Genomic DNA, 16,910 nt, shown 5'->3' on the forward strand with positions numbered 1-16,910 from the left:
CAACTTTGGGATGGAGTTTGTGTGGACGCTGTGGCTCTGCCTGGCGCTGGCGCTGGGGCCGGGGCCCGCCGGGGGCCACCCGCAGCCGTGCGGCGTCCTGGCGCGCCTGGGGGGCTCGGTGCGCCTGGGCGCCCTCCTGCCCCGCGCGCCCGCCGCCCGCGCCCGCGTCCTCGCCGCCCTGGCCCGGGCCGCCCTGGCGTCGCGGCTGCCGCACAACCTGAGCCTGGAGCTGGCGGCCGCCGCGCCCCCTGCCCGCGACCCCGCCTCGCTGGCCCGCGGCCTGTGCCAGACGCTGGCGGCCCCGGGCGTGGCGGCCGTGCTGGCCTTCCCGGAGGCGCGGCCCGAGCTGCTGCAGCTGCACTTCCTGGCGGCGGCCACGGAGACCCCCGTGCTCAGCGTGCTGCGGCGGGAGGCGCGCGCGCCCCTCGGGGTCCCGGTACGCGGGGACGCAGGGATCCGGAGGAGGAGGGGCGCGCCGGGGCGCCCCTGGGGCGTGGGGACCGGGGGTCCGACGCCAGAGCCGCCGGGGCGCACGGGACCGGATTCCGGACGGCGGAGACAGGAGGCCCCCATCCCCCGCCCCCGGGATGCCCAGGAGTCCAGAGGGCGTCCCCGGGGCGGCTCGCGGGACCCATTTGGACCCCTGGGCCCCGGATGCCCCCCGAGCGAGGGAACCTGAACCAGCGACGGGACCGTGAGATGCTTCTGGACCTGGGATGGCGAAACCCGCACGAGGGTCCCTCCGGGGCACGCAGCTCCCGTGCAGACCCGTTTCCTGGGCCTCGGTGACGGAGTCTGGCTGGCCACCGTCTGCTAACGGTCAGAGGCGCCCTCGCCATGCGGAGCAGGGTCCCTTGCCCGCGGAGGGCTTCTCCGCGTTCCCGCCCCCCGGCCGAGGGCTGGACGGGAAGCAGGTCTCCAGGCTCCATCTCCGGGGCGCGGGTGGGGGGTGCAGTTCCATCGGCTGCTGGAGGGTCTTCCCAGCCTCCTCCGGGTGGGCTGTCACTCAAACCTCTCCATCCCCGGGGATGGGGGGTTCCAGCCCTGGGCCTGGATTCGCCTGAATAAGGAGAAGATGGGATACGGAGGAGAAACGGGTGACGGACAGGGCTCTGGGCGGCCCCGGGAAAGACCCCTCCCTGGGCAGCAAGGAAGGGTCCCGGGTAGGGATACGGGGAAGAGTAGGGCCTCCCTTCAAACCCACCTTGAAGCCCCCTCCAGGGCTTCCCTCGCCTCGGGGAGGGGGGTGGGGTCCCTAGAGGAGGCCTGGGGTCTCACAAACGCAGCTGTCCCAGTGTCGAGGCAGCCCCCTGCCCCCCCCCCCCCCCCCCCGCAGGGAAGATGCAGAACCCAAACCCGGGCCTGTGGCGCCCTCTGCTGCCGCCTCCAGGAACTGAGGCTCTGCCGTTGTAACTCCGTCTTTCCGGAAGGATTAAACAGCACCCCCAGCCCTCCGCATCCTGTCCCCACCTTTGTAAAACCTTAGAGGTCTGGCAAGCTATCTCGTCCTTCGCAGGCTAGAGGCAAATCCAGGAGCACTTTCTGGGTGCCACTGGGCACAGAGAGGCCCTCAAATCCCCAGCTTGCCAGGGAAGTCTAAATAGAGGGGGGCGATGGAGCTGGGTTTTGAAGGATGTATAGGAGTTGGCTGGCACAGAGGGAGAAAGGGATTCTAGCTGTGAAATGCAAAAAGCCTCAAGGTGGGGCATTACCAGGGTGGCCAGAGCGAGAGAGCAGGCCCTGAATGTCAGGCCAAGGAGGCTGGGCTTTGTGTGGATGGCAGTGGGGAAATAAAGAAGGTTTAGAGCAGGGGTGGGCTGGAGGGGGCAGGCATGCTGTCCAGTTCTGAAGGGGACGTCTCTTTATTGAACACCTGCTGATGGGTGTGGGAAGGGTATGGTGGGTCCCAGGTCGCCAGCCCTAACTGTGACACACCCCCTTGCCAGAACCCGTTCCACCTACAGCTGGACTGGGCCAGTCCCCTGGAGACGCTGCTGGACGTGCTGGTGGCTCTGCTGCGGGCGCACGCCTGGGAGGAGGCCAGCCTGGTGCTCTGCCGTATGCGGGACCCTGCTGGCCTGGTGGCCCTCTGGACAGCCCGAGCCGGCAGGGCCCCAAAGCTGGTGCTGGACTTGAGTCGGCCAGACACAGGCGCCAAGGGGCTGCAGGCACGCCTGGCCCCCCTGGGGGCTCCAGCAGGGGGCTCGGCTCCCGCCCCCGCGGCTGTGCTCCTGGGTTGCAGCCCCGCCCGCGCATGGCAGGTGTTGCAGGCCGTACCCCCCGGCCCTCCCCACTGGCTGCTGGGCACGCCACTGTCCGCCGAGGTCCTGCCCTCTGAGGGCCTGCCTCTGGGGCTGCTGGCCCTGGGCGAGGTGGCCCGGCCGCCACTGGAGGCCGCTGTTCACGACGCTGTGGAGCTGGTGGTGCGAGCCCTGGGTCATGCCGCGCGGGTGGAGCCGGAGCACGCCCTCCTGCCCACCACGGTCAACTGCAACGACCGGCAGCTGGCCGGGCCCGCGTCCTCCGGCCGCCTCTTGGCGCGGTGAGTGAGGACCCCATCGTGTGTGTGCAGGTGGGGGGGGGTTCCGGGCCCCACATCCGCTCGCCTCCATTTGGGCACCGTGGGAGCATCTGCATGGGATACTTGCTGTATGCCGGGGCTGGCCCCTCCCCAGGAGGCTGTTTATGGCGCAGGCAGACGCAGAGCCGGAGGAAGGGGTCGGGCGAGGGGCTCAGGGTCCTGGGAGAGAAACATGAAGGGCAGGGGCAGGGGAGGGGTGAGGCTGGCAGGGATGCGTTCCTGCCTGATCCCTCGGGAGCCCTGCAGGGTGGACAGCGTCCCAGCACCAGGTGGCTTCACCCAGGCTTCTCAAGTGGGCAATCGTTGGCTTTGGGCCAGAGACATTGTCACTAGTTCACGACGTGGGTGCCTGGCTGGTCAGGGGCCTGGTAGGGGGTACACAGCAGCATCCTCCGTGGTCCCCGCCGTATGCTCAGAGAGGTGACCCCCGTGGGGGTTGAGCTCGGCTGGAGGACTCCTGACCACCAGCCCAGGCTGCCTGACCCTGGCCCCCTGCTGCCCCCCGCCCCCCAGGTCCCTGGCCAACACGTCCTTCCGGGGCCGCACGGGACCCGTGTGGGTAAGCCGCTCTTCCCAGGTACACATCTCCCGGTACTTCCGAGTGTGGAGCCTGCGCCAGGACCCGCGGGGTGCCCCGGCCTGGGCCACCGTGGGCAGCTGGCGGGCTGGGCGGCTGGAGTCTGGGCCAGGCGGCGCCGCCGCACAGCCCCCACCCTCCCCAGGAGCCCGAGCACGGCCCAAGCTGCGCGTGGTGACACTGGTGGAGCATCCCTTCGTGTTTGCCCGGGAGCCGGACGAAGACGGGCAATGCCCCGCGGGGCAGCTGTGCCTGGCCCCCGGCACCAACGACTCGGCCACCCTCGATGCGCTGTTCGCCGCACTGGCCAACGGCTCGGTACCCCGCGCCCTGCGCAGGTGCTGCTTCGGCTACTGTATCGACCTGCTGGAGCGCCTGGCGGACGACACACCCTTCGACTTCGAGCTGTACATCGTGGGTGACGGCAAGTATGGCGCCCTGCGGGACGGCCGCTGGACTGGCCTGGTGGGGGACCTGCTGGCCGGCAGGGCGCACATGGCCGTCACCAGCTTCAGCATCAATTCGGCCCGCTCCCAGGTGCTGGACTTCAGCAGCCCCTTCTTCTCCACCAGCCTGGGTATCATGGTGCGGGCCCGTGACACGGCCTCGCCCATCGGTGCCTTCATGTGGCCGCTGCACTGGTCCATGTGGCTGGGCGTCTTTGCTGCCCTGCACCTCACGGCGCTCTTCCTCACACTGTACGAGTGGCGCAGCCCCTACGGCCTCACGCCCCGTGGCCGGAACCGGGCCACCGTGTTCTCCTACTCCTCGGCCCTCAACCTCTGCTATGCCATCCTCTTCGGACGCACCGTGTCCAGCAAGACGCCCAAGTGCCCCACGGGACGTCTGCTCATGAACCTGTGGGCCATCTTCTGCCTGCTTGTGCTGTCCAGCTACACGGCCAACCTGGCCGCCGTCATGGTCGGGGACAAGACCTTCCTGGAGCTGTCGGGGATCCATGACCCCAAGGTGGGCGGTTATGGGCCCCGGAGGTCCAAGCTGGGGGGTCGCCCGCTCCCCCAGCTCCCATCCCAAGACACAGACACGTGCAGCTGCCTGCTGCGGAAAACGTTCCTAGAGCATTTGCTGTGTGCCGGCCTCAGGGGCCCAGCTGGGACAAAACCCGCGGAGGCTGCACACTGCAGGGGAGGTGTCAAGAAGCAAAACAAGCCAGCTGGGTGGTGTGTGAGGTGGCTATCCAGTGTCAGGGAGGAAATAAGGCAGTGTGGGGACACAGGAAGTACTGGGAGGCACATCTCAAATGGGATGAGGGAATCCTCTGGGAGGCGGTGACATTGAAGGCACTTTTCTGTAGATATCAGGGAGGAATGTTGGGAGAGAAAGCACAGCAGGTGCAAAGGCCCTGGGGCAGGAGCAGAGTGGGAGGAGGCACAGGGCACACCCTGCAGGGAGTCCAGAGCAGTTCCTCCTGGGACAGAACTTCCCCAAACTTCCCCCATTCTCTCCTTCATGGCCCTGGAGGGCTGAGCCCAGGTGGGCCCCAGTCTAGGTATTTCTTTTAATGAAACATTTGAAATACTTTTTTTTTTTTTTTTTAATTTATTTGACAGAGATCACAAGTAGGCAGAGAGGCAGGCACAGAGAGAGGAAGGAAAGCAGGCTCCCTGCTGAGCAGAGAGCCCTGTGGGGCTCGATCCCAGAACCCTGAGATCCTGACCTGAGCTGAAGGTAGAGGCTTCAAGCCACTGAGCCACGCAGGCGCCCCATTTGAAACGTGGTTGAGTAGGGAGTAATGAGTGCCAGGAATGAGCCCATCCTCCAGCTCCAAAATCAACTCCCAGCCAGGTTCCCCCCCAGGACAGCCCCAGCCTCTGGATTCTTTGTCTTTTCACCATGATTATTCTGGAAGGTCTCGCACATCAGGGTCCCCTCTTCCCAGTGCTCTCCCTCCTGCCACCCACGCTTTGTTTGAATCTGGGTCCTAAACACACACCACTGCAGGTCGATTTCCTCCCCAGTTACTGTGCCCCAGAAATTGGTGCTGCAGAAATTTTTTGTCCAGTAGCGGCTCCCACAGTTGGGACCAGGCTGTGTCCTGGGGTGCTTAGCCTGCTCTGCGGCACCCCAGGCCCCACATCCTTTGTAAAGGGGGAACGAAACCTAGACCCAAAGCTGTCTGGTGGGCTGGCCACTCACCACCTTCACAAATTAACCGGCTGCAAGTGCTTGGCGGCCACTTGAGAACAGCGCAAATCCAGAACGTTCTAGACGGCACTGATCCAGAGGCTCCCATTCAGGTCTGGCATTTTCGGGGTGCTGTAGCCACATCCGGAGGCCTGGGTCAGTGTGCCCGCTCACTCACCCGCTAGGAGTTTGCAGGACTGCGCGGGGAGGCCAGGGCAGAGGGGACTGTCCCCGGAGAGCTGGGGGGCTGAGCGGTGGGCGGGTTCCGGGACGCTCGGGAGAGAAGAGGCAGTACAGGGTCAACTTGACCGGGGCAGGAAGACCCAGGAGGCCAGGTGTAGGGGTCCGCTGGGGACAGAGTCCCGTGAGAGCCCAGGAGAGCCGTGGAGGACGTGGTGGGAAGGGGAGGAGGTCTGGGGTTCAGGGCCGGGTCTGCGCGGAGATGGACACGTGGGCGTTTAGAACAGCGGCTCTCACCCTGCGACCCTGCCCCGGGGGACAGTGGGCCCCGTCGGGTGACCCCACGACTGGGGAGCTCCTGGAGTCGAGTGGGTGGGGCAGGGCTGCTGCCGGACCCCGCGGAGCCCAGAGAAGCCCCCAGGTGGTCGCGCCCCAGTCAGGCGGCAGCGGGAGAAGCCGGGGGAGAGCCGGGGAAGGGGGTGCACGGAGAGGCCGGCCGGGCGAGCGCCGGGGCCGACGCGCTGCCCCACCCCGCAGCTGCACCACCCGTCCCAGGGCTTCCGCGTGGGCACCGTGTGGGAGAGCAGCGCCGAGGCCTACATCAAGAAGAGCTTCCCCGACCTGCACGCGCACATGCGGCGCCACAGCGCGCCCACCACGCCGCACGGCGTCGCCATGCTCACGTGAGGCCCCGCGGCGGGCGGGGCGCGGCGGGCCGGCAGGATGCGGGGGCGGGGGCGGCCGCCTGGGTGGGAGGGGCAGCTGGGGCGGGGCGGGGCCGGGGGGCGGGAGGTAGGGCTCGGCGCTGCTCTCCCACACGGTGCCCACGCGGAAGCCCTGGGACGGGTGGTGCAGCTGCGCGGTGGGGCAGGATGCGGGGGGCGGGGCCGAGGGGCAGGTTGCGGGGGGCGGGGCCGAGGGGCAGGATGCGGGGGCGGCCGCCCTGGTGAGCGGGGAACCTGGGGCGGGGCCGGGCGTCTGGGTGGGAGGGGCACCTGGGGCGGGGCAGGGCGGACGGAAGGACGCGGGGGGCGGGGCCGACGGGCAGGATATGGGGGCGCGGCGGGGCACCTAAGGCAAGGGGAGGCCTCTCCCCCCACTGCGCGACCCCCGCAGGAGCGACCCCCCCCAAGCTCAACGCCTTCATCATGGACAAGTCACTCCTGGACTACGAGGTCTCCATCGACGCCGACTGTAAACTGCTGACCGTGGGCAAGCCTTTCGCCATGGAGGGTGAGGGGCCTCCAGGACCAGTGGCCCCGGGGCGGCTCCTCTGGGGCTGTGTCCAGCTTGGCCCCAACCCAACCCCTGGCCTCCCCCAGGCTACGGCATCGGACTCCCTCAGAACTCGCCGCTCACCTCCAACCTGTCCGAGTTCATCAGCCGCTACAAGTCCTCCGGTTTCATCGACTTGCTGCACGACAAGTGGTACCGGATGGTTCCTTGTGGGAAGCGCGTCCTCGCCGTTACAGAGGTGGGGAGGGCCGGGGACCCGGGGCGGGGCTAGGCACGGGGCGGGGGGCCCTGAGCCTGCATGGGCCTCTAGTGAGGTGGTCAATCTCGCTGCCCAGAATCGTGCACAGCGGCTTCTACGAAAGCCCAGCTCCAGCGCTCCCCGGGCAACCTGGCCGCCCGCCCACCCCCCTCCCCGACGCGCAAGGCCAGCCTCACCAATCCGGCTCCGCAGCCCCAGGCTCCTCTCGGGGCGGGCCTGGGTCCCGCGCCCCGCCAGGGCTCCGCGCGGGTCCGGGCCTGCCCGTGAAGGGTTTGTGCCCACGTGTCACCCCCAGACGCTGCAGGTGGGCATCTACCACTTCTCGGGACTCTTCGTGCTGCTCTGCCTGGGGCTGGGCAGCGCTCTGCTCAGCTGCCTGGGCGAGCACGTCTTCTACCACCTGGTGCTCCCGCGTATCCGCAGGGGCAAGAAGCTGCAGTACTGGCTGCACACGAGCCAGGTGAGCGACCGGAGGCGCGAGCCGGGGGTGGGGGGTGGGGGTGGGGGTGGGGCGGGCAGCATCCCCTGACCCCGACCGAGCCTCTGGGCTTGCAGAGAATCCACCGCGCCCTCAACACAGAGCCGCCAGGAGCCGAAGAGCCAGGCCCCAGGTAAAGGGCCCCACCCCCTCCCAACCGCTGCGACCCTAGACCTCCCCCGCGGGACAGGGCCGCTCTGTCGCCCCGAGACCCTGACCCCAGGAGCAAAGTGGACGTGCGCGCCGGGGGTTACGGACCCAGCCCCTAACATCGCACGTCCCCAGGGCTCTGGAGGACCAGCAGCAGGACGCACCGGCAGCGTCTGCGGGCGCGGCGAGCTGGACCCGGGTGCGCCGGGCCGTGGCGAGGGAGCGTCGCGTGCGCTTCCTGCTGGAGCCCGCAGAAGCCGCCGCGGCGCCTGACTCGGAGGAGGCGGGGCGGCCAGAGGGCCCGGTCTGGCTGTGTTCCAACGGCCGCCTACCAGCTGTGCTGCCCTCGGGCCCTCCCGGTCCCGGCGAGCTGCAGGAGCTGGAGCAGCGCATCGAGAGTGCGCGGGAGCGGCTCCGCCAGGCCCTGGCGCGGCGAGGCGAGCTGCTGGCCCAGCTGGGGGACGGGGACCGGCCTCTGCGCCTGCTCCGAAGCACCTGAAGGCGCTCGACGACTCTGGGAACGCACCCCCTGTCCGGCGCAGGCACCCCCTCCCCGGGCCCTGCCCAATCGGCCCCCACCCCGGAGCCTGCGCGAAGCCCCGCCCCAAGCCCGCGGCACCTCCCCGCCCGCGCAGCAGACGCTCCGCCCGCCGTGAACAGTTTATTCTATATACAAACACAATTTTGTACACTGCATTAAATAGAATGGAATGAGCGCTCTCTGCATTCCTCACCGAGTGATTTCGTCCGGCCACCAGCCCTGTCCCACTCCCACCCCAGCAGGGCTGGAGCCCCGCGCCCGGCCACCGCCCTCCATGTTGGCGCTTGTGCGCGGCATCCCCGAGCCCGAGGCGCGAGCTCTGCCCTCCCGGGACCCCAGCCCTGGTACACACACCTGGGGTCAGGGGCCGTGGAAAAGGCACTGAGCATGAGGAGCACCAGCGGAGCGGGCCGGGACCGCGAGGGTGGCCCCCGCCGGCGTTCACCTTGTTGGAGACCTGCCCTGCTCTGTGACTGAGGAACAGCTCACTTCACAGGGTTCACCAGCCCTTTCAGGAACCTTCCATGGAGCCCCCACCCCCCCACTTTGGCCTGCCACGATTCACTGGCTGAGGGGCCCACCACTAGCAGCAGGGACAGGCCTCCAGCAGGCCCCACACTAGGGAAGAGAAGCCCCTCTGGGCAAACCCGATGACCCTGACACCACCCAAAGCAGGCTGGGCCACCCCAAGAACCCCCCGGGACAGCCTCCCTGATAGGAGGGCTCCAGCCAGGTGGGCCTACATGGCCAGGGAGGGGGCGGTCAGTTGCCCAAGGCTCAGGAACCAACCTCTGGGGATGGGTCCACTGGGGCTGTGGGGGGGGGGGTGGGCCCACTCACCCCGGCAGCTGGGGGCGCTGTATCACGTGCCAGGGGGTTGCTGGAGGGGGCACTGTCCTGGGGGACTCGGGAGAGCCCCCCACCAGGGCTCAGCGGACCAGTGGGCCGCCGCTCCAGGAGGGAGGCACTGAGGCCAGACAGGAAGGAGGCGTCTGTGATCATGGCAGCCGTTTCTGCCATCCAGCCCAGGTCCCCACTGGCTGCCGCGGCCACCGAAGCTGCCGCAGCTACCAGAGAGCTGGGCGCCTCAGCCACGGGACTGGGGCCCCCACTACCGCCCGGCATGCTAGGGCCCAGGGCGGGCGGTTGGCCAGCAGGGTCAGGGGTGGCGGCCGGGGAGCCCCCGTTGTTGTTCAGGTCATCGGGAAGCGCCGTGGGGGCTCCGGCGCCCAGCGGTGGGGTCTGCAGCAGCATCTCTTGGATTCGGATCTGCTGCAGGATGGCGGGCAGCTCGTAGTGGTGGAAGAAGTAGATCATGGAATGCTGGGGGTGCGGGGGGCTCTGGGTCAGGCCAGCATCCGGAGCCAGAACCCCGGCCCCCCGTGGAACCCGGCATAGGCCAGACGCCCCCATGGAGAGCGGGGCAGGCTCCTCACCTGGATAAAGAGCCAGGAAGTAACCAGGGCCAGGCTGCTGTACTGGCCGTTGAAGCGGTAGTGGTAGGCGTAGAAGGCGAAATGGTACAGGTAGAAGAAGCGGCGGGGGGGGGGGGGCACAGTGAGCCGCCGCCCGCCGCCCCGCCCCTGCCTCCCGGGGACGGGGTGCTCACCGCAGCCAGTGCCTCTTGCTGGTGTTTGTGTGGCAGCAGATGGCGTCATACTGGTCGGCCAGCCAGACGATGAGGATGATGTAGAAGGCCGTGGTAGTGTCGTTGAAAAACTCAGACATGATGGCCTCCATCCCTGTGGGGAGGCTGGCGGTTGGGCGGGCGGGGGTGTGGGGGGCCGGGGCCAGGAGGGACAGGGGAGGAGGTCCTCACCTACGAGGGCCAGGATGACCGTGAGCAGGGGCGCGGCGGGGAAGGCGATGGCCATGTTCATCTCCAGCATCTGCAGCAGGTCCACTGCGAGCAGAAAGCGGCACGCGGGCAGACCAGGTAAGGTGCCCGGCGGTTGGGCGAGGTGGGCAGGGGGCCCTGGGGGCCGGGGGCCGGAGCCCAGCCCTCCCACCCACCGTTGGGCAGGGAGACTCACCAATGAAGACAAAAATCTGGTGGTGGGAGTATCTGAGCAGCATGGACACGCTGAGGGTCTGCAAGCAAGGGCGCGGGATGTCTCAGGGAGCACCTCGCCCGCACGCCCGCCCTGCCCCAGCCCCCGCACTCACGAAGATGACCATGATGACGAAGGCGGCCAGGTAGGACGTGCGGGCCATCCACATGCTCACGAACCGGTAGTGCTCCCCGGACACCACGTTGCGCAGGAAGCCTGCCCGGAGGTAGGGGCGGCCGTGAGCGCCCGCCCAGCTGCCGGGCCGCACCCCACCCCGCCCACACCCGGGGCCCCTCGAACCCTTGTTCTCCTCGTTCTCAGCCAGGCCCTTGACGCTGGACATAAGGATGTCATCGTAGCCCAGGAACTCGGCCAGCAGCAGGCGGCTGAAGCGGTCCCCGAAGCACTGGTCCCGTGAGGGGTCTGTAGGCAGGCACACGACAGCGTGTGCAGCAGGACCCCCACTCTAGTGACGCCGTGACCCGGACACCCGACATGCCGCAGAGGAAGCTTCTTGCGGCCAGAAAGGGGACCCGGCGCCTGGACCCAAGTGCTTCTGGGAGCCCCAGAGACCCCCCTGCCTCACCCCAGGGGACACTGACCCAGAGTGACCACCATGACGGGGATGCTGAGCCGCTGCCGCGTGGCCTGGGACAGCCGCAGGAAGCCGTACTCCAGCGAGTACTCCACGACATACTCGTCCTGCGGCCACACTGTGGGGACAAGGCCCATGAGCCGCGGTCCAGCCGTCTTCCAGCAGGCTCCGGGGAGCAAGGGGGTGGGTCAGGGTCCCATGACCCCCACCCAGAGACTCCCTGAGAAGGGAACCAGTTACTGGGGCTCCAGGGCATCCGTCCCACCCCGCAGGCTGCTAACAGGTCGGTAAAGTGAGGCGGGGCGGCCACGCAGGCCCTCGGGCCCTCTGCACGGGGGACGGCCCCAGGGCACAACCCCTGAAGTGATGCGCTGCACGCGTCTGATCAGCCCGAGATGTGGGTGCTTCTTTCTTTCTTTCTTTTTTTTTTTTTTTTTTAAAGATTTTATTTATTTATTTGACAGAAATCACAAGTAGATGGAGAGGCAGGCAGAGAGAGAGAGAGAGAGAGAGAGAGAGAAGCAGGCTCCCTGCTGAGCAGAGAGCCCGATGCGGGACTCGATCCCAGGACCCTGAGATCATGACCTGAGCCGAAGGCAGCGGCTTAACCCACTGAGACACCCAGGCGCCCTCTTTTTTTTTTTTTTTACCATTTTATTTACTCAACAGAAAGATAGTGAGCAAGGGAACACGAGCAGGGACCCGACGTGGGGCTCACTCCCAGGACCCCGGGATCACGACCTGAGCCAAAGGCAGACGCTTAGTGCCTGAGCCACCTATTTTTTATTTTTTTTTAAGATTTTATTTTCCAAGAAATCTCTGCGCGGGGCACCCAGGTGGCTTAATCAGTTAAGCATCTGCCTTTGACTCAAGTCATGATCCTGGTGTCCTGGAATAAAGCCCCGCGCTTGGCGGGGATCTGCTTGTCGCGCTCCCTCTGCCCCTCCTACTTGTGTGTGTGCTTGTTCTCACTCGCGCCCCCAGACTGGTAAATAAAAATCTCGAAGAAAAAAAAAAAAAGAGAGAAAAGGAAAGAAATCTCAACACTCAGCATGGGGCTCGAACTCACAACCCCCAGATCTAGTCACCCGCTCCCCACTGGGCCAGCTGGGGGCCTGCGGTGTACCTTTTGTGGGTGTCTCTGGGAAGGGGAGCTCCTGGCTGTCATTCGGGGCCTCAGCACTGCCCGGTGGCTTCAACACCTTGGGCTCAATGTCCAGCTCGAACTGCGGGCGGCCGAGAGGAAGGGCATCAGCAGCGGCCTGGCCCACAGTCCCAGCTCATCTGCTGACCAAGGACACACACTCCGCCCCTGGCTGCTGTGACCTCTAGCCTCCGCTGGGACACCCCCACCTCCAGGGCTGGAAGGTCTCTGACCTGTAAGCTCCTACAGGCCCCCTGCCCAATACCATGCTCCCCTGGGGGCCATTTGGAAGGAAGGGTCAGCATCCTGAAGCGGGGAATGCCTGACCAGGTCCTCACCAACCACGGGACCCTAGTCCCTAACTGCTTCAGCAGGTCCTCCTCTCGGGGCCGTGGCCTCGCCCCCCCCCCCCCCCGAACCCTGCTCACTCCAGCAGCCACTGCCCGTCTCCAGGAACAGGGCATTCCCCAGTCCCCCCGGTCCAGGACAGCTAGGACCAGCCGCCAGCTCTCGGCCCAGGGCCTCCAGGGGCCTCCTCCCTGCTTTCTGCCCTTGGTGCCCCTGCAAATGGGCCGATCCCTTTCCAGTAAGGGCTGGGACACGGCCCAAGGCCTCAAGTCTGCCCAGCACCACCCCACCACCAAGGCCACACAGGAGCAGGCAGGAGCAGGCCGGCACAGGGAGGCGCCCCTCCCCCAGGTGAATCACAGCTTGCCAGGCGCCCCCAGGCCCAGCACACCCGGCCAGCTCACCTTGATGGACGTGTTCCCAAACATGTCCACGGCCAGCTCCTCCTCCTCGTCCTCCTCAGGCTCCGGGCTGCCCGGCTCTACGGCCAGGCCGGGAAAGCTGCCGCGGCGGCCGCCGTCACAGAACTGCAGGAAGACGGGCGCGCGGCTGGAGTTCTGCTGCACCTCGACACGCAGGATGCCCTCCCGCGGCCACTTGTCTCGCACGTGCTCCAGGCAGTTGATGGGCGAGCGAGAGAAGACGATGTGGATGTAGGCCAGGACGAAGAGGACGAACAGGGCCTGGCGGGGGGGGCGGGGTGCGGGAGAAGGTCAGTTTAGAGGCCCGGGCACCGCGCCGGCCCTACTCTGCAGGGGTCCCAAGTCCCAGGACGGCCCCAAGGGAGCAGGGATGCCACCTGGCCTTGGGGGGGGCGGGGCTCAGACTCAGTGCGCCCAGCAGCCTCCAGCTCTGCCTTGTCCTCACAGCCCAGCCCAGCTCCCTTGCACCCCTCCCAGGATGGCCGGTCCCCCTCTGTAAAGTGAGATCCTCCTGGCATGGCTGGGTGGGCCGGGGCTGCTGCTCAGCCCCCAGTGACTGCCCCGAGTCAGCACGGACTGCCCCACGAAGTCACCGCCTCAGGCTGCCCTGAAGCAGGAGCGTCAATGGGGCCGCCAGCCCCCCGGAGCCCACCCCTCATGACGGTCTGATGGCTGCACTTCTAATGGGGCCTTTGGATCCTGCGTCTTGGGCGACACGCCCACGTACTACCCAGGACCCGCACCCCTGTGAAAAGGGTCCAGCTGGCCTAATGGGACTCCCACCCCTGTTCTGGGGAAAGCGGGTGTCCAGCGGCGGGGATGACAGGAGCCCTGCACGTGCTGCCAGTGCCGCGGGGGACCGCCTGCCTCACAGACAGGGCAGCAGAGCCCAGACTCCCACCCCACCTGGCCGGGGGCTGCGAGCTGAGGGGACACATAGCCCAGCGCCCACACAGGCTGCTGTAATCCTGGGGCAGGCTCGGCCTGAAGCCAGGCGCCCACCCCGACCCTGGAGATGCGCCAGCTCCAAAGGCCCGTCTCTGGGGGGAAAGGAACCGCACCTCCTTTGCCTGCAGCCGGAAGCAGCCCCGCAGGACAGCGATGAGGCCCCGGAGCCCCAGGTGCTCAGGTCGCAGCATGGAACGCCCACCCCTCCTCAGGAAGCCTGCAGAGCCACCCACAGACCAGCCCACCCAGTGCCCCTCAGGACCCCAGCCTCTCTCCGAGACCGCTGAGCCAGAGCAGCCGCAGGGTGACACCAGACGTCAAGCGTGCCCCTGCTCTGGGCCAAAGACAGCGCTGCCCATGCACCAAAACTTCAAAAGAGGGTGGACATGCAGTGTGGCCTGGTGCCAGGGGCCGGCCAGGCTCTTCTAGGGACATGCGTGTCTGCCACCACCCTTCCCCGTCTGAAGATGAGGAAACTAAGGCAGAAGCCGCGCGGCCTGGAGAGGTGGAACTGGACAGGAAAGCTGGGTCCCAAGAGTAGGAAACAGGGCAAGACACAACGTGAGCGACGTGTCCTGCTGCGAAAGGCACATGCACTGAGGGGAGCTGGTGGAACCAACGTGGGATTCCAGCGTGGACCCCAGCTCCCCACTGTCACCCTGGTGCCTTCTCCAGCACCTGGGGGGGGGGTCTCCCCACCAGCATCTTTTCCCTGCCCTCAGGCCCCAGATCTACTGCCCTTGACTAAGTGGAGAGATCCCCAGAGACAAGGCCAGAAGCTCCCTACTCTACCTGACAAGGCCTGCCTGAATCTGGGCCTCAGTTTCCCCATTAGGAACAAGAGAGCAAACGCAGCTTCGGTGCCTCCAAAGACCGGCCACAGCCGTATGTACCCAGGCCAGGTGGCAGCCAGCCCTGCATGGGGACCCACAGTCCCCCAATCTCTGCCATTCCATGCGACCCCATGCACCCAGCCCCACTGTTCCTGCTGACCTGCCAGCCCCAGTGCCTTTGCACATGCACTTCTGGTTGCCTCCCCCGAGGGCTGAGTCTGCTTGATCTCACAGACCCTGCCTGTTTCACCCCACGGCCTGCTCTCCCTCCCTCCTGCTCTGGCCTCTCAATGCCGTGTCAGAGAAGCAGGCAGGACGTGGCACAGAGCATGTGTTCAGGGACTCCCGCTTCACAGCAGGGACCCTGGGACACTGCACACATTTAGCACACATCATAGCGAGCCCAAGGATCACCTCCATACTTCAGACAGGGGACGGAGTGGCAAAGGCACGGAACATCAGAGCCCCTGTCACCAGGCAGGCATCGCTCAGTGGCTGCAGGGTCAGGCTGCCCAAGGTTCAGAGTCCAACTGGACAGGCGCGGGCACCTAGTGCCCGCTGCTGCAGGACTGGGGAGGTCCTGGTCTGGCCTTGATGCCAGGAAGACCAGCAGAGGGGGAAGCCAAGGCTGCCAGAACGTGGGCCCCAGCCACTGCCTCTTGCTCCCCCCGAGTCTGGCCCAGTGGAGGAACTGGGGGGTCTGGGCTGTCTCACGGCTGTGCGCTTAGCTCAACAGGGACCACAGGAAGACACAGCAGTGAGAACGTCCACGAAGGGACCTCCATCTCTGCAGCGAGGGCACTGGACGCTGGGAAGGCAGAGGGGGGAGCGTTCTGGAACTGGCGGCAACGTCAGCCCTCACCGTGCAGATGAACAAAGCGGAGGACACCAGGGGTCAGGCAGTTCTCGAGGTTCACGAGGCCTCAGGCTTTAGCCCACAGACCCCTGGGCCACAGAGAAGAGCTGGGGAGCCCGAGCGCCTCGCAGGACACTTGCTGACCTACGCCGCGGACATCCGGGCGCCAGGCTGGCCCAGACACAGGACCCGCTCCGCACTCAGAAAGCAGCAGGCAGAACGGGACCCGCTCCCAAGAGCCCGAGCCCCTGATCCTCGCCCGGGGGAAGGCAGCGCTTCCCCCACCCAGCAAGTCACGTCACACACTCCGGAGCCCCAGGAAGGGACCCGCGCCGGGAACCCTCCACAGGGGCCGTGATGCTCTGGGGGGCTGTGGGGAGGAAGCAGCATCCGGCGGTCTCCAGGCGAGGGACCAGCGACCTCCCGGCGGCTGTGGCAGGCCAGGTCTGGGCTCCTTCCAGCAGACCACCGGCCTGGCCGGCACCCCAGGGGCCTCGAAGGCCAGCGCCCCCCCCCCCCACGAGTGGCGGGCTCCGCATCTCCAGCCCCAGCGTGGGAGCGCTCTGCTGAGATTCCCCAGTGGCCAGCGCCCAGCCCGCTCGCCACTGCGTAGGGACCCAGAGCGCTCTCTGAAGAGGCGCAGCGGTCATCGCGGCGAGACCCTCCTCGGAAGGCCCCGGGCGGTCCCGGTGTCCGGGACGACCCTCCCCTGCTCCCAGGGAAGCGGCTTCGCACGAGGCCCCTGGCCGGGGCGGCAGAGCCGCGGTGGCGCTGACCGAACGCGGGCAGCTGTCCTCAGCTCGGTCACGACCCCCGGCTCCGTGCAGGCGCGCGTGCAAGGCCCCAAGTTAGGGGCGCGCCGCGAGCAGGAAACGAGGAGCGGCTCCGGCGCAGGAAGGCGGCAGGGGTGTGTCCCGCGCAGCGGCGAGCGCGGCCGGCCCGGGGCCAGGGCAGGGCCGAGCACCGCGGGCGGCCGGTCCGGGGCGCGGCGCGGCGGGGAGACCCCCGGCAGGTCCCGCCTCCGGGGGGCGGGGGAGGGTCCGGCGGCGCGGGGGGGCAGGCCGCGGGCGCGCCCGCTGGGGTCCGAGGTCGCACACCTGGGAGGGGGGTCCGGCCGCTGGGGTCAGGGGTCAGGGGTCAGGGGTCGGGCCTCGGTCACCTTGAGCAGCACGAAGAATTCGAAGAGCCGGCGGAAGGCGGGGGGGAAGAGCCGCGAGTAGGTGACTGCCATCTTGAAGAAGAGCGCGTGGAAGAGCCGGTCGCGCACGTTGATGAGCGGGTTGGGGTTGAGGTTGGGGGTGCGGGGCCCGCGCGCGGGGACCGGGCCGCCGCCGCCGCCGTTGGGCCCAGGCCCCGGAGCCCCGGGCGCCGCGTGCTCCGACATGCCGCCCACCGTCGCGCCCTAGCGGCCCGCGGGTCCCCGAAGGCACCTCCCGGCCGCCATTGGCCGTCCTCGCCGCGGCCGCGCTGCTCACCGACGCCCGGCTGCCGCCGCCGCCATCTTCCACCTCCGCGGCCTGCTGACGCCAGCGAGTCGCCGCGGCGGCCAGAGCGGCTTCCCTGCGC

The 16,910-nt window shown here is 67.6% G+C and overlaps 2 protein-coding genes across 2 annotated transcripts; one reads left to right on the plus strand and one right to left on the minus strand.

The window, feature by feature from the left end:
* On the plus strand, positions 1–8,325 carry GRIN3B (glutamate ionotropic receptor NMDA type subunit 3B). The gene is given in 9 exon segments (XM_059388443.1): positions 1–436; positions 1,947–2,542; positions 3,095–4,127; positions 6,021–6,171; positions 6,603–6,716; positions 6,806–6,957; positions 7,274–7,438; positions 7,534–7,589; positions 7,742–8,325. Coding segments are annotated over 9 exon segments (3,057 nt in total). The 5' UTR covers positions 1–10; the 3' UTR covers positions 8,106–8,325.
* Positions 8,253–16,874, minus strand: TMEM259 (transmembrane protein 259). Its single transcript, XM_059388442.1, has 11 exons — positions 16,504–16,874; positions 12,690–12,968; positions 11,920–12,019; positions 10,801–10,911; positions 10,499–10,621; positions 10,314–10,414; positions 10,181–10,238; positions 9,967–10,050; positions 9,757–9,889; positions 9,584–9,683; positions 8,253–9,470 (listed from the first exon to the last, which is right to left on the minus strand). The coding sequence occupies exons 1-11, from the start codon at positions 16,726–16,728 to the stop codon at positions 8,925–8,927; spliced, it is 1,860 nt and encodes a 619-aa protein (XP_059244425.1). The 5' UTR covers positions 16,729–16,874; the 3' UTR covers positions 8,253–8,924.
* Between the last annotated feature and the right edge of the window lie 36 nt (positions 16,875–16,910).

This window comes from Mustela nigripes, chromosome 2 (assembly GCF_022355385.1).
Source record: "Mustela nigripes isolate SB6536 chromosome 2, MUSNIG.SB6536, whole genome shotgun sequence".
In the NCBI taxonomy this organism is placed as follows: Eukaryota; Metazoa; Chordata; class Mammalia; order Carnivora; family Mustelidae; genus Mustela; species Mustela nigripes.